Below are 16,232 nucleotides of genomic sequence, written 5' to 3' on the forward strand. Positions count from 1 at the left end.
AGCGCACAACCCCAGAGTCTGTCAAGACTGGCCCATATGGGCAGGGGTACCTTTACCTTTACCTTTTAATATTCTGTTTGGAGCTGCCCAGAGTGGCTGGGGAAACCTAGCAAGATGGGCGGGGTAGAAATAATAAAATTATTATTATTATTATTATTATTATTATTATTATTATTATTATTATCACTCACTGCATCCAGCAAACCAGCCTCATTAAATTGCACATTCCCAAACTAATAGTACTGATTCTTCCCGGTTTCCTGTAGGGTACCAACGTGAGTTGCTCTACAAACATGACGATGGCTCCTACAGTGCTTTTGGGAAGAGCGATGCTGAAGGCAATACCTGGTGAGTAAGCTGAGCTGGTGCCAGTTGGGTAAAGGTGTGGCTGTTGCTTTGAGTGGGTCTGAGACTGGAGCTGATTCTCCTCCTCCGCTTTCTCTCCCGCTCTGCAGGCTGACAGCTTTTGTGGTTAAGGCCTTGAGCCATGCAAATGCCTATATCTCTGTTGATGAGAACCACATTCAGGAGGCTGTAGGCTGGCTGGGGAAGCACCAACTTCCCAGCGGCTGCTTTGAAAGTGTGGGGAGGCTCTTCAACAATGCCCTCAAGGTAAGAGCACTGTGAATTATGATAACAGCATCATACTGTTACAAAAGTTTGGTTCCTCCTCTCTGCTGAGCAGTAGCAAACCTACAGGGGGTTCCAGGGCCTGTGATCCTTTGGAGAATTGAGACGTGTCAAAGACTCTCGTGGCTTTAAGAAATATGGTTTATCCACCTACTTCCACTTTTCGTCTGCATGGAAGGAGACCAGATCTTACAGTATGGTCACTTCAAGAGGGGCTTGTTCTCCACAGCAGTGCAGCCATGGAGTCCAAGACATCTCCCCCAGCCAGCCTCCCCAAAATGGACCCCACTCTTTCTTCTTCCCAGAACACCCTGATAAAAACTCTCTTTTCCTGTCACCTCACACCCAGTTACCCTAGCAACCTTCCAAACCCCCAGTCTCTGTTCACACCTCAGGGCAAGAGGGGGGCAGTTCTCTTGCATTGCCAATGGCTCTCAATGGTCCTGATCTGTTTCTTAATGGCCCTGGCTTGGTCTGGTCATATTGCACAAGCTAGCTCAGGGATTCCTCTGATGCCCTGTGTATGAAGCTTCTTGAACATGCTGCTAAAGCCATGACAGATATTCATGGTAAAAAGGTAAAAGGTCAAGGTCAAGGACCCCAGGACGGTTAAGTCCAGTCAAAGGCAACTATGGGGGTTGCGGCACTCATCTCACTTTCAGGCCAAGGGAGCCAGAGTTTGTCCACAGACAGCTTTCTGGGTCATGTGGCCAGCATGACTAAACTGCCTCTGGTGCAACGAAGCACTGGGATGGAAACCAGAGCACACAGAAACACCGTTTACCTTCCCGCCACAGCGGTACCTATTTATCTACTTGCACTGGTGTGCTTTTGAACTGCTAGGTTGGCAGGAGCAGGGACCGAGCAACGGGAGCTCACCCCCTCGCAGGGATTCGAACCACCGACCTTCTGATCTGCAAGCCCTAGGCTCTGTGGTTTAACCCGTGTTGTTTTTACTTGGAGTAAAAATCTCTGTACACCTGAAACAGGAAGCTGATATAAGCCCATAAATCCGTCCCCAGGTTAGACCATGCTGGTGCTCTCTTAATAAAGGGGTCCTGAGGAGCAATCGTTAGCAATGCTCCTGTTGCCTTTTGTCTTGAGAAGTGCAAGAAGGGAGCTGCCTGTCCTCTCTCAGCATCCTTACAAGGTCAGCAGTGGAGGCTGAGGGTCACTCCCACCCTGCAGTTGCATTTCTCCGTCAGGCAGAATCTCTGGTGCAGAAGAAGGCAGCTTGCTATTTCCTTCCTGCGAAACAGCAGTAGCTGATGAACAACCAAGGCTCAGTATGTTTCTGGTGCCTTTGTCAGATTAACAGAAAGAACACAAATTATAATGAATGTAGTTCTGCAAGATCTCTCTCCTGCTTCCCGTGCTGCATGACCGATTCCTCCTGACTAAGGAATGTTTTGGCCACTCCTTGTATAAACTTCCTTGGGGCGTGGGCGATACCTTGAAATTACCTTTCCTGACATTTAAGGTGGGAGTTTCACACAGACAGGAGTGAATCACGTTGGTGCTTATAAGTGATGCTTAAAATAGTCATATACTCAAGGCCTGATCATTGCTTTCCAAACTGTGAGGAAATGGCTCTCATAGTCCTCTGGCTTGACTTCTCTCTTCCATTCTTAGGGCGGTGTGGATGATGACTTCTCACTAACAGCTTACATTGGTGCCTCATTGCTGGAACTGGGCAAGAATGTAAGTCCCCACAGAATTCTGGACCTTCCTCATTAGTCCTTTGTTAACCCAGGATCCAAAGGATGAACTTTATAAACAAGGAATAGATGTGTTTACTGGAATAGACACATGGGCTGTGTGCACATTCAAAGGACATTTCCCACCTCAAAGAATTCTGGGCCCTGTAGTTTGTTAAGGGTTGCTGGGAATTCTAACTCTTTGAGGGATAGAGTTAGAATTGCCCAGATTTCTTCAAGGAAAAGAATGCGCTTTGAGTGTGCTTTAAAGATATTTATACATGCCACCCCAATCTCCATGCAGCAAGAGATTCCTGGGGATCAAGCACTTGCCCAGAGGTCAGATTCCTTGGAATGAAGGTCAGCGGGGACTGTCTTTAGGATATACAGCTCTTTTTACCTATATATACAACCTGAGCATAGGATGGAGGAGCATTAACACCCCAAAATATATTGCTTCTACATTAGTGTGAGCTTTGGAAGCAGCACAGAGCAAGCATGTCTGTGTGTGTCCGTTTCTAGCAACTCGCACAGATCTCTCTGGTTGCTGATTGGCTGCTCCTGCATGCCAGTCAGGTCGCTGATTCACTTCCACCTGGAGCGGGAGTGGGTGGCTCCTGCGGACCAATCAGTCTCTCTGTTTAGGGAAGCTTTTAATGTTTAATAGGTTATTGTATATTAGTGTTTTATTGGAAGCTGCCCAGAGCGGCTGGGGAAACCTAGCCAGATCAGCGGGAAATAAATTATTATTATTATTATTATTATTATTATTATTATTATTATTATTTTGTCCTTGAAATATACTCGAAGTCGAATGTGAATTTCATGGTCTTTATTCAGCTCATAGTAGCAATGAATGAAACTTTCCCCAAAACGTCTAGCTTTATATACATTATTTACACAATGGGCCCTGCGTGATTGGCTAATTCCGAGCTGCTCCTGTAGGCCAATCAGGATGTGGATTCACCTCCTCCAGAAGCCTGATTGGCTGCTCCTGCAGGCCAGTCAGGTCGCTGATTTACTTCCACCTGGAGCTGGATTGGATGGCTCCTGCGGACTAATCAGACTGCTGTATTCTAGATCCTATTGTTCTAGGATTCAGCTCAGTACATAATAGTCCTCCTACTTAGGGGCAGGGAAGGGCAGGGAAGGGCCCACTCATTTGTTCTACGCCAAAGAGCAACTTCTTTTGTTATGCTCCTCATGGTGCTTAGCTAGTCAGCCAACGCCATTACCTAGACAAAGGAATTGGTTTGGCAAGCTTGCTGTCACGCATTCTACCATAACAGATACAGGATTCTGAAAATTGGAAGGGACTCAGGGCATCATCCGGACTGACACCCCACCCTCCAGCCCCGCAACTCATAACAGTATGTTGTGCACACTTTGCAACTGAAGCCATCAATGCAACTGAAGTGATTCATCCATTTCCTGGCATTTAGGCAGTTGAGTGAGCATTGAAAGCCCTTAACATGCTAAACCAGGCTTCCTCAACCACAGCCCTCCAGATGTTTTGAGACTACAATTCCCAACATCCCTGACCATTGGTCCTGCTAGTTAGGGATCATGGGACTTGTAGGCCAAAAACATCTGGAGGGTTGAGGTTGAGGAAGCCTGTGCTAAACCATGGGTAGGCAAATCCAGGGGCTGGATCTGGCCCAATCACCTAAATCCAGCCTGCGGACTGTCTGGGAATCAGAGTGGCTTTACATGAGCAGAATTTAAAATGCATCTCTGGGTTATTTGTGGGGCCTGCCTGTTGTTTTTACATGCATAGAATGTGTGCTTTTATTTAAAATTGCATCTCTGGGTTATTTGTGGGGCATAGGAATTTGTTCATATTTTTTTTCCAAAATATACTCCGGCCCCCGCAAGGTCTGAGGGACAGTGGATGAAAAAAAGTTTGCTGACCCCTGTGCTAAACCATGTTTATTTTGTTAACTGAATTTGATTACATTTTGAGAAGGCTATGCCGAAAACTTGAAAATTAGAGGCTGGTTTGTTGGGTGACCTTAAGCAAGAGGCCTTCATGCTCTACAACCACCCCAGTTTATTTCTCTGCTTCGTATGAATGTTAAAGGTTCAGGAGCATGCCTGACTGGGGAATTTCAGGTCAATAGGAAAGAAAAATGTGCACCACTTGTCAGCTTGTTGTTGGGTTTAAGCAATTTCTTGCTCAGCGTCCTGAAGCTTACCTCTCCAACACTGCCAACATTCAATCAGCCTGTTTAACAATTTTCTGACTATAAACTGTGGCTCTATAATATAATATAGCATTATGTGGATTTTTCTGCTGCCATATCATCATAATGTCTTGGGGCGACTAACAGCAATTTATTTCCCTATATTTTATGCAATTCATTTACATAAGATGTGGTAATATAAAGCCTGCCCCCTCATATAGGATATTATGAAATCATATCCAAGCTGCAAGCTAATTGAGTCATTTTATTTTTTAAAAAAAATTGCTTTAAAGGATACCATGGTAGAGAACGCCTTAGCGTGCCTTAAGAAGAACTTAAGTTCTGCAGAGAGCAGCTATTCCAAGGCTTTGCTAGCTTATGTCTTCACTTTGGCTGGAGACACAGAGATACGGCATCAGCTCTTAACAGCCTTAGATGAACAGGCTGAAAAAACAGGTAGGAGGGATTATTTCATTCAGTACAATCTTTGTTCTGGAGGTTGCTGTTTTGCAAGCCTGGTTTCCAGGCTTCCTTTTCCGATGCCCCATTCAGAATATTAGCCCTTTCCTCTGAAGGTGCTATGGGATAACCAGCCTCATATAAACAACATGCTTAAGTCTAATTAATGCATGAAGGGGTTAATATCATAGAGTAAGCTGTCCTGCCAGGCTTAGTGAGGCAACTTCCCCTTACCTTGGGAGGAAATAGGTAATCAAGCCTTTTCGCTCCAGTCTATCTGAGAAACTCAGCTTGTAAAGAGGTTTGATCTGATTGTCCACATGGAATTCATGCTGGAAACCCCCACTGGATTTCACTAGCACCTTCACATCACCTGTTGAGTTCTTGAGTTCCTGTATTCTGAGCACTTCACTTGCTGCCCTTCCCCTCTGAACATATACATATGTCAATTCATGTCTTTTTCAATCTGTGAAATAAGAAAATAAACCCTCCTGTGAAATAAGAAAATAAACCCTCCAGAATTATCAGGGTCTTTGGATTCTCAGGAATAATGGAGAAGGATTTGGGTTATTATGGAGCCGTAGGGCTGGCTTACTTTTATGTTCTGTTACTGAACGATGTTCTACTTTATTCTTTCCTCCTCCTTTGTAGATGGGGCCATATCCCTCTCAGATGTAGAGACAACAGCCTACTTTCTCTTGAGTTACATCTCCAATCCAGAGGTGTCCACTGATGAAATCAAATATGCCTCCCAGATTGTGCGTTCCCTCACCAAAGCACAGAATCCATACGGAGGCTTTTCTTCCACACAGGTAAGAGGCAAGATCTTTCCTCTATAGAAAGGGGAGGCATCTCAGACAAGGAGAGCTCCTCTTTGTCGAGTACATTTTGTCACACTAAATTGAAGGACTTGAATTTGCCTCAGCTAATGCAATCAGTATTGGTGACAATTTTTGTTTTAAAATGTTTATTTATTTGTTGAAATTATTGAACATGATACTAAGTGGATCACATAAAGTAAAGTGTCATGGGATGCAATAAATGAATAAGGGAACTGGTTAAATTTTTATCTTTCGGCAAATCACACTATTATATGCCTTGTGTCAAACTGGGCCACAAAATCATGGCGTGGAATGAAGACCCATAAAAATATATGAAGAAGGATAGCATTTGGAACACTATGGAAAAGGGAGATATAATATTTAAGAGAGGCATGTTGCATAATTCAGCACAGGACTGTTCCATGTAGATATGCACATGAGGATGTGCAGTAACATATCTAAATAATCAATAACCATGCCTGTTTATAATCTTCCTGCACATTCATTCATTGCAAACAGCTACGCTTGCATATGCATGAGAATGATTGCTACACGTTGCCAAAATTCCCAGTATTGGGTGATTTATCTGATGGTTTTAAAGAAGAATCTTGCACCTACCACACCCAAGATGATGGTTTGCTTTCCCCAGGACACAGTGGTTGCCCTGCAAGCTTTACCCAAGTACGCAGCATTGACCCATCGTGAAACAGGCGATGTGAAGGTCCTGGTGAAATCCAGTGGGGGTTTCCAGCATGAATTCCACGTGGACAAGCAGAACCGGCTGGTGTTGCAACAGGCCCCTCTCGCAGAGGTTCCTGGTCAATACAAAGTGGAGGTGTCGGGGGACGGCTGTGCTTATGTACAGGTAATCACATGGAAATCACAGGGGAAGAGTAGCTATGAAAATAAAGGTGTTTCATTGAAATTCTACTTGATATTGATCCAGAGCTCCAACGTATACTTAGCAGGGTAAAAATTTAAACACGTTGCAGGATTCCCACCCCCCAAAAATAGACCAGAGGCAATTGTATTTCATCCAGCAAAGCTTTACTGCCACTGAAGGCGAATGAGCATAATGGTCAGAAATCCAATACATCCAGGATTGGCACTGTCCATAAGAAATCCAGTTGCAGCAGACTTCACTTAAACTTACAATAACTTATAATAAGACCAAAACGAAACACCATATACAGAACACCACACCAGAAGGAAGAGAGATTGAAAGAGAAAGTGAAACCCAGGCTCCTTCTGGCCTTCCTTTTATAGTCACCCTTACCTTTCAGAAAGAGATAAGAGAACCAGTTTAAGCCAGCTCTACTCTGCTTCTCTGAAGGAATAACCCAAACATCATGAGCCTTCTGCTTGTTTCTTTCACACAGAGAAGCTTCCAGAACCCTCTTGAATTAATTAGAATAGGAAAGATCTCTACACATCAGATCAATACTTTCTGTACTAAGAAATGCAAACTGACAAGGATGTTATGTATGTTTCATCTGCATGCAAGCCCCACAGCTCTATGCAAATATACCACCCCTAGATCTGTCCACTGTGCTTTTTAAGATTGCAAGGATGAAAAGCTTTTTCTCCACAATGTAGTACAGTACTTGCTTGATATTGTTGCCATAAGGTAACAGGAGCTGGGAATAAAAACATTCTTTTTTTCTCCACCTAGACTACCCTTCGATTTAACTACTCACCTGAACAGACCAATGTTTTTGCTTTGAGTGTGGAGACGTCGCCAAAGGAATGCAACCAGGTTTCCAGGAAATTTTTCGATATCCATCTACAAGTGAGGTATGGAATTTACCCCGATTGGTTCCTGAGCTCAGAGAAACACAGGGAGAAGCAGCCTGTAAAGCTTTAGTGGCATGAAGAATTGCACCCAGCTCCCTTAGGAAGCTGTTAAGAAATGCTAGCCATTAAGCCTCATCTCTCCCTGGGTTGCTTTCTTTACTGAAACTTGACTCGTTTCCTCCGATAGCTACACAGGTCAACGGAAGACAAGCAACATGGCCCTGATAGAAGTGAACTTGGTATCAGGATTCATACCTCTCAAGAAGTCTGTGAAGAAGGTGAGAAAGTCTTCTGAACCTCCATCTTCTGCCCTTCCTCAGTGTATGCAAGATGCATTTGTTAGTGGCCATATAAATTGTACACTTGTAATGATCTGTTAGGGGACACGGGTGGCGCTGTGGGTTAAACCACAGAGCCTAGGACTTGCCGATCAGAAGGTCGGCGGTTCGATTCCCCTTGATGGGTTGAACTCCCGTTGCTCGGTCCCTGCTCCTGCCAACCTAGCAGTTCAAAATCACGGCAAAGTGCAAGTAAATAAATGTGTACCGCTCTGGCGGGAAGGTAAAAGGTGTTTCCATGCGCTGCTCTGGTTCGCCAGAAGCGGCTTAGTCATGCTGGCCACATGACCTGGAAGCTGTACGCCGGCTCCCTCGGCCAATAAAGCGAGCTGAGCGTCACAACCCTAGAGTTGGGCACGACTGGACCTAATGGTCAGGGGTCCCTTTACCTTTAATGATCTGTTGGGAGATGCTGCTTTAGGCTTGTTGTGAAAAACCAGTTATGGCCGTTTACCTCAAATCCTCTCATATTGGCACCATACCCGGCTTGCTGGAAGCATCTACCCACTGAAGAATCTGAAATGTTCCCCTGGCAAAAGAAAAAGGAGAACGCATGTCTGAATTGTTGCTTATACAACTCATTAGGCATCCTTTCCGGTGCAAGATGAGATGGAGAGGCACTTGCTTGAAATTGCTCTCTTATGTCCTGTCTAGGCCAAAAACAGTGTGCAATTTCTGATGGCAAGCAGCACTCCCAGGCGCAAAGGTCTTGGGGCATTCTCCTCCTTTGAACGAATAAGGGTTTCTGCCAGGTGGAATGTATGGAGGCTCAGGTCTGCCTAGCAAAGATCCAGCCAGGGAAGTAACGCGGTAGAAACAACCTACAGGCCACAATTCAGCCATCCCTAGTATTAAAACAAAGATGCAAATCTGTAGGTTGAGCAGCCCACACCTCACCTTTTGCATGAATGCACAGATCTCATGAGTGGCTGCAGTACAAGACTGGTATAAACAAAAATCCTTAACTGTGTCCTGCTGCTCTATATTCTGACAGCTGGAAGGGAAATCCAACGTAAAGAAGGTGGAATTTGACCCCGACAAGATAAGCATCTACCTGGATCAGGTGAGAACTTGGATCAGGAGTACTTGGGAGGGGGTGCCTTAAGAGACTTAATTTCAGAAGTCTAGGAATCTGGAAAAGCAGGTATGTATAATAGGGTTGCGGTCTGTAGGAGTGGTTACAAGAGCTAGATCTGATATTTTGCCCCACTCTTTCTCTTTAGTTGGACAGCACTGTTCAAACCTATGTTTTCTCTGTGGAGCAGGAAATTGACGTGCTGGATCTTAAGCCAGCAATAGTGAAAGTCTATGATTATTACCATCCAGGTAAGCATCTGATTGGTTACTCCCCATTAATATGCAACTGCATCATGACTCCACAAGTCCTGCCTTTTTGCTCCCACAGAACTTTGCCAGGACGCTTCAGTCTCTCAGCTGCTCTGATACTGTGGTGGTTTTTTTAAAAGTTGTTCTTCCCCAGTACCTGGCATCCATGGGCAGCTGCCAGGGCTCTCCACAGCTTGACAGGGTCCACTGCGACTGACATTTACCCTGGGCTCTAAGTAGCCCAAGATCGCTGGGTTCTAAGCTGCCATTTTAAATTCCCACCATCCCAATGTTGTGTCATTCCAGGACATTGCAAGAAATGTAATTAGTAGGCACTGTGGGTTAAACCACAGAACCTAGAACTTGCCGATCAGAAGGTTGGCGGTTCGAATCCCCGCGATGGGATGAGCTCCCGTTGCTCAGTTCCTGCTCCTGCCAACCTAGCAGTTCGAAAGCACATCAAAGTGCAAGTAGATAAATAGGTACCACTGTGGCGGGAAGGTACAGTGGTGCCCCGCAAGACGAATGCCTCGCAAGACGGAAAACCCGCTAGACGAAAGGGTTTTCCGTTTTGGGGGCGCTTCGCAAAACGAATTTCCCTATGGGCTTGCTTTGCAAGACGAAAATGTCTTGCGAGTTCCTGCGGGGTTTTTTCCCTCCCCCCCCTTTTCCTAAGCCCTAAGCCGCTTATCAGCGGATCCGCTGATAAGCCGCTTATCAGCTGATCCGCTAAAAGCCGCTAAACCGCTAATAGCGCTAATCCGCTAAGCTGTCAATGGGCTTGCTTCGCAAGACGAAAAAACCGCTATACGAAGAGCCTCACGGAACAGATTAATTTCGTCTTGCGAGGCACCACTGTAAATGATGTTTCTGTGCACTTTGGTTTCCGTCACGGTGTTCCGTTGCGGCAGAAATGGTTTGGTCCTGCTGGCCACATGACCCAGAAATCTGTTGTGGACAAACGCCGGTTCCCTTGGCCTGAAAGCAAGATGAGCGCCACAACCCCGTAGTCGCCTTTGACTGGACTTAACTGTCCAGAGGTCCTTTACCTTGACCTATTTGTGTTCTAATTTTGGGGGGTTGTTTTTTTATTGCTTTCAATATGTTACTGATATTTTGCTCTCTTAAACTTTGCTGCATGTTTTATTTCATTGCCCTGGGATTTGGGGCTGCAAGGTGGCATAGAAATAAAGGAGAACGTAACATCTCACAGGCAATTCTTCTCTCTCGCTCAGATGACCATGCAGCTGTCGAATATAATGCCCCCTGCAGCGCAGGTATGGAACAAAGCAGCTCTTGTGACTTGCTGGTTTGTATGGCTTGAGTCGCTTCTCAGGAAATCACCAAATCAGACCATTGATCCATCTTGCTCTGTATTGTCTACACTGGACTGGTAGCCGCTTTCCAGGGTTTCAGACAAGGATTCTCTCCCAACCCTACCTGAAGATGCTGAGGATTGGACCTGGGATGTGAAGTTGAACCAGACCTATTCAAGCACCCTGTTTATTTATTTTTATCCTTCCATTAGCACTTAACTCTCCATAACATGGGAATCCTCCCCTCCAGCCCCCCAAATTGCTATCTTCAAATTTCATCAGCAACAAGGCATTTCAATGGAACATAGTCCAAAATACCTGAAGAGCATCAGGTATGGGAAGGCTGCTTTAAAGTGTCCTGTGATCTGTAAAAGGGAGGTGAGGGGTATTTTTGTATCTTGTCCCCCACCCTTAGTCCCCCTTACCTTAGTGTGCTCAGCTGCTTTGAACTACATCATTCCTTCTTTCAAGAGCACTTAACTTTTAATTACAGTCATACTTTGGTTTTCGAACAGCTTAGTTCTCGAATGTTTTGGCTCCTGAACACCACAAACCCGGAAGTGACTGTTCCAGTTTGTGAACTATTTTTGGAACCCGAACGTCCGACGGGACTTCCGCAGCTTCCGATTGGCTGCAGGAGCTTCCTGCAGCCAATCAGAAGCCGCGCTTTGGTTTTGGAAGTCAAACAGACTTCCAGAACGGATTCCATTCAACTTCCGAGGTATGACTTCTAATTCCATTGTATCATTAAGAACAACAGCACAAATACATGATGGAATCATAACTTTTAAAAGCACAAGGAAAGGGCAGGAAATCAATTTGCCTCCTTAACAAAAAACAACAACAACAGAGCCACTCTTGTCAAGAACCTGCAAGAGCTTTAGGAAAGGAAAGCAGAGTGAGCAAGAATGTCTCCTTCTCACTCATATAACTATTGTTACAAAAGTCTGGCACCTGTCCCTCTCTCGGCCAAGCCGTGGCAAGAGCGCATAATAGGATCTCAGGCGCCTACATAGGATCTGTGTCCCTTTTCAGAATAGAAGACACAGTGGTGGCTGTTGTGCTTTAAGTAGTAGATTCCCCCCCCCACACACACACACACAAACACACCTGTTTACACCCTTGGTCTGCATGGAGCGGGTCCAGATCTTACTGCATTGCCCAAAGCATTGCGGGCAGTCCTTCCTTCTCTCTTGCCAAGATGGAGCCCACCCTTTCTTCGTCCCAGAAGCCCCTTGCCCTCCCCCAGAGCAGTTACCGTGGCAGCCTTCCAAATCTCCAGTCTCTGGTGTCTCACCTGAGAGCAGGAAGTACCATTGTCTTGTTAACGACCCATAATGGCTCTCTTAACTGCCCTAGTTTGGCCAGGCTACCCAGGAATTCCTTTGCAGCTTATATTCTCCCCTCAGATCACAAATAACCCCAAATCCTAGCATTTATTAATTCCAGTATTTAGGGGGACACCCCCTTGTGTAACACCATGTTCTGTCCCCTAGAGTGGATAGAGCACTGCAGCCTATGCAGAGGTGGGAAATTTGTGACCCTCCAGATGTTGTTGGACTCCAACTTCCATCAGCCCAGACAGCATGGCTGATGGTCAGGGATGATGGGAGTTGTAGTCCAGAAATGTCTTGAGGGACACAAGTTCCCCAGCCCTGCTCTAAAGCCTTGGTAGTGTAGACAGTCAATTGCAATTTTTCTTACAGCTTTCAGTGGTAGTGTTAAAGGCTTCCTGCTGGAAGCACCACCAGTCCACGAAAATGATTGATAAAAAGTTGAGGTATTGTACTATAGACTGATGTACATATGCATGCTTTAAAAATAAACTTGTGTTTCTTTCCACAGAAACCACAAAGGAAGATAACCACTGAGACAATCAACCATTGTAGCTGAAACACCCCAGTGTGAACAAAGAAATTGTTACAAAAGACTGTTCTCTTTGTGTGTCATTTTGGGGGGCGGGGGCAGGACTGCTTATTTTTATCACAAAAGCACTAAACAGTAGAGCTGAAAATTGTCGTGGAATTCTGCTCAGTATTGATCCAGGGCAGATACCAGCGTATAGTTAGCAGAGTAAAAACTTAAACACTTAACTTAAACTTACAATAACTTGTAATAAGTCTAAACCTTAACACTAAGCATACTATGTACAGAACACCACACCAGAAAGAAAAGAGATAGAAAGAGGAAGTGAAACCCAGGCTCCTCTAGCCTATTTTTATAGTTAGCATGAAGATCAGAGAACCAGTTTAAGCCAGCTGTGCTCTGATTCTCTTTGAAGGAATAACCCAAACTTCATGAACCTTCTGCTTGTTTCTTTCACACAGAAAAGCTTCCAGAAACCTCTTGAATTAATTAGAATAGGAAAGATCTCTACACATCAGATCAATACTTTCTGTACTAAGAAATGCAAACTGACAGAAATATCTGAGGATTGCTTTAGTGATAAGATCCACCTGGGTATTTAGTGGGAATGACGTTTAGAAAATGAAACCCAGAAATCTCAAGTGAAGACGCACTGCCACAAATCACAGGAGACAGAGACTTGCCTCAAGGCAGACAGAACGGCACATCTTTCTCGTTTCAGAAGAAGCTTGGTGCTGGAGGATTTTTCCATTCATATTTTTACCTTTCCTTCAGAATCCTGTTTTGGATTCTGGATGGCCTGGCTATGCTAATGAAATAGACTAGACTCTGTCACTGCAGAAAGCTTCAAGACAGGTTTGCTTTCCTCGAACAGTGGGTACAAGCAGAGGACAGGAAGCGCTGGACACTGGATAAGGTATTGCAATAATACAAGGGGACACACACACCAAATTGGTGTTGGGTGGGAAGAATGATCCACTCTGGGCACTGTCATGGGAATTGGAGGAACACTTGTCATTTGAATGCTGATATCTGAAAAACAGGAAAGTGCTAGTTTAAACAGTTTATGGAACAGACAATAGCAGGACAAACTCAACAGTGCTTCACCTCACCATTCTGGAGGAAAGTGGAATGGAATGAGTTACCAACAAAAGTGTCTGGATTCTCTGCCAAAACGGATGAAGTGAAAGACAGCCACTTCAGAAAAAGGGATCTCTTACACTAAATGCTCATAGCCAGCAGAATCATAGAATGTGACTAAGCTGCATAAAGAGTGTAAACACACCATCAAAACCTGTGCAGGATTTGGAAATTGATTCCCCTGTAGCCTCTTATTGCATTTTTCCCCACTCTGGTGTGGTTTATTGGGCTTGCCACCACAGCATTGGACCTTCTGTCTCACAACATTTCTGGTAACGTGGGGTGGGTCTTTTGTTCATCCTTAGTGTCCAGAAGTGGCTAGAGTGAAGAGCTTTCAGCCACCATCACTCAGCGCACACCAAACTGAGTATTTGGAAGATCTGCCATAAGATAATAATAATAATAATTTTTTTCTTTATACCCCGCCCATCTGGCTGTGTTTCCCCAGCCACTCAGGGCGGCTCCCAACAGAACACTAAAAATAGAATAAAACTTCAAACATTAAAAACTTCCCTAAACGGGGCTGCCTTCAGATGTCTTCTAAAAGTCAGATGTATATTTCCTTGACATCTGATGGGAGGGCATTCCACAGGACAGGAGGTGCCATGCCCCAATCTGGTGTGCCCACCTCATGCTCTCTCTCACATAGTGGAACAGGAGGTTTGCACATGCACACACACACAGATCCATCAAGCAATCTGGGAATCCATCAAGCAATATGCAGGCAGATGAGGTCCAGTGAGAGGGGACTGCAAAGCGCAAACTTACACAGCATGCCCTTCCACCGACCTCGTCCCAGAAGTTTGACCTACATGCCGCTGCTCTAGGACCAGGGACTCCCAGTTTTTGCCCTTTAACGGGCCCTGCAAGCACCACCGCATGGGGAGGGAGCATGAATGCATCCCCCCCCCGACTTGATGTTAGACTAAAGGATACCTTGCCAAGGCCTAAAACCGCCATAAGGTAAAGGTAAAGGTACCCCTGCCCGTACGGGCCAGTCGTGTCCGACTCTGGGGTTGCGCACCCATCTCGCTTAAGAGGCCGGGGGCCAGCGCTGTCCGAAGACACTTCCGGGTCACATGGCCAGCGTGACAAGCTGCATCTGGCGAGCCAGCACAGCACATGGAAACGCCGTTTACCTTCCCGCTAGTAAGCGGTCCCTATTTATCTACTTGCACCCGGGGGTGCTTTCGAACTGCTAGGTTGGCAGGCGCTGGGACCGAGCAGCGGGAGCGCACCCCGCCACGGGGATTCGAACCGCCGACCTGACGATCGGCAAGTCCTAGGCGCTGAGGTTTTACCCACAGCACCACCCGCGTCCCATAGTTGTGACAATACCGCCATAGTTGTGGCAAAATGCTACGTGGAAGGCGAAACCTGCCAATGCAGGGAAAATTCCTTCCCGGTTCTGAATACAGCAACCATCTTATGACCATAGCAGCACCCACTTGTGATAGGAATTTTGAGGTCTTAGATATATGTTAAATGTTCATAAGTGTACCAACCAAGCACATACATAGATCAGCACAGGATGACCGACCTGGAACCATTTTGATTCCCAAACTGTCCCAAACTGACCAAATGTTTTTCTCTACAAGGTCAAAGGAAAATGGAAAAGCCTCCCCATTGTCTTTTCTTTCACAAATCCTGTCTTAAGGGTATGTCTGTGTTTGAATATTTGACCAAACTGCGGGAGGCAGTGGAAGACAGAAGTGCCTGCTGTGCTCTGGTCCATGGGGTCACGAAGAGTCGGACACGACTAAACCACTAAACAACAACAACAACAACAACAACAACAACAACAACAACAACAACGTGTTTGAATAGGGTGTGAGCCTGTGACATGGCCCAGGAACTAAGTATTTATCATTACAAAAGACTGGCCAGGCTCCCCAGGAAATCCAATCAAGTAACCTGCCAGACAGGAGATAAACAATGACAAGAGAAAAACAACATTCAAATTTCTGTTTAGACCGCCTTTTTTGTGATGTAGGTGTGATGTATCTGAGGGGTGGTCTTGGGTTACACCCCTTCTGTGATGTATGTATGATGTTTCTGGGGGTGGTCTTGATCTACAGTGTGGCAATTTCAAAAGTCTTTATAAGGCCTTGCGCGCCATTTTTCTGGGTTCCTCTTCCTCTCCTGCGGGTGAGGGGAGCACCCTGTTGCAACAGATCAATAAAGATCAAGATTCCTAGCTGCTTTGCTTCTCAATATTCTCTGGTTGGCCTCTGTTATTCTATCCTACCAATAGGGAACCTATGTAAGGACTCTATATGGGCTCTTGGATCCCCCATAAGGGAAAAGGGCAATTTTTGTTTACAATACGCTGACCTGGAATGCAAAATATTAGCCTGTAAGGAAAGACTCATTAACTTGAAGACCGCTGACCTAGGATGAAATTATGGAGGCAAGAAATTATTAATATGAGGGAGGGAGGGTGGGTGATCCTGGAAGAAAAAACAGCAAAAGAGGCTTGGACAACGGAGTCTGCCTCTTTTCTTTTGGCCTTAGGTCCACCCCCAGCCGGCCGTCCATTGTCCTCCCTGGCCAAGGGCAGGTCAAAGTCCGGCCCAAGCAGGTGAGTGGCACCCGCCCAGGTGAGCGCCGCTTGGTGCCGCAAACCCCAGCCACCTGTGGGGAAGGAAGGGCGGATATTATC

The 16,232-nt window shown here is 45.6% G+C and overlaps 1 protein-coding gene across 1 annotated transcript in view; it reads left to right on the plus strand.

Moving 5' to 3' along the window:
- The window catches only part of LOC307206216 (alpha-2-macroglobulin-like protein 1), a 59,385-nt gene extending 46,891 nt beyond the window's left edge, over nt 1-12,494 (plus strand). The window contains exons 26-37 of the mRNA XM_079959139.1: nt 267-348; nt 456-612; nt 2,263-2,331; nt 4,804-4,966; nt 5,621-5,781; nt 6,440-6,655; nt 7,463-7,584; nt 7,772-7,862; nt 8,917-8,985; nt 9,146-9,248; nt 10,484-10,525; nt 12,410-12,494. Of these exons, the coding sequence (XP_079815265.1) occupies nt 267-348; nt 456-612; nt 2,263-2,331; nt 4,804-4,966; nt 5,621-5,781; nt 6,440-6,655; nt 7,463-7,584; nt 7,772-7,862; nt 8,917-8,985; nt 9,146-9,248; nt 10,484-10,525; nt 12,410-12,435 (1,301 nt within the window). The 3' untranslated portion in view covers nt 12,436-12,494. The remainder of the gene's footprint in view (nt 1-266; nt 349-455; nt 613-2,262; nt 2,332-4,803; nt 4,967-5,620; nt 5,782-6,439; nt 6,656-7,462; nt 7,585-7,771; nt 7,863-8,916; nt 8,986-9,145; nt 9,249-10,483; nt 10,526-12,409) is intronic.
- The last annotated feature ends 3,738 nt before the right edge of the window (nt 12,495-16,232 follow it).

The sequence above is a fragment of the Podarcis cretensis genome, assembly GCF_951804945.1.
Source record: "Podarcis cretensis genome assembly, chromosome: 17".
NCBI lineage: Eukaryota > Metazoa > Chordata > Lepidosauria > Squamata > Lacertidae > Podarcis > Podarcis cretensis.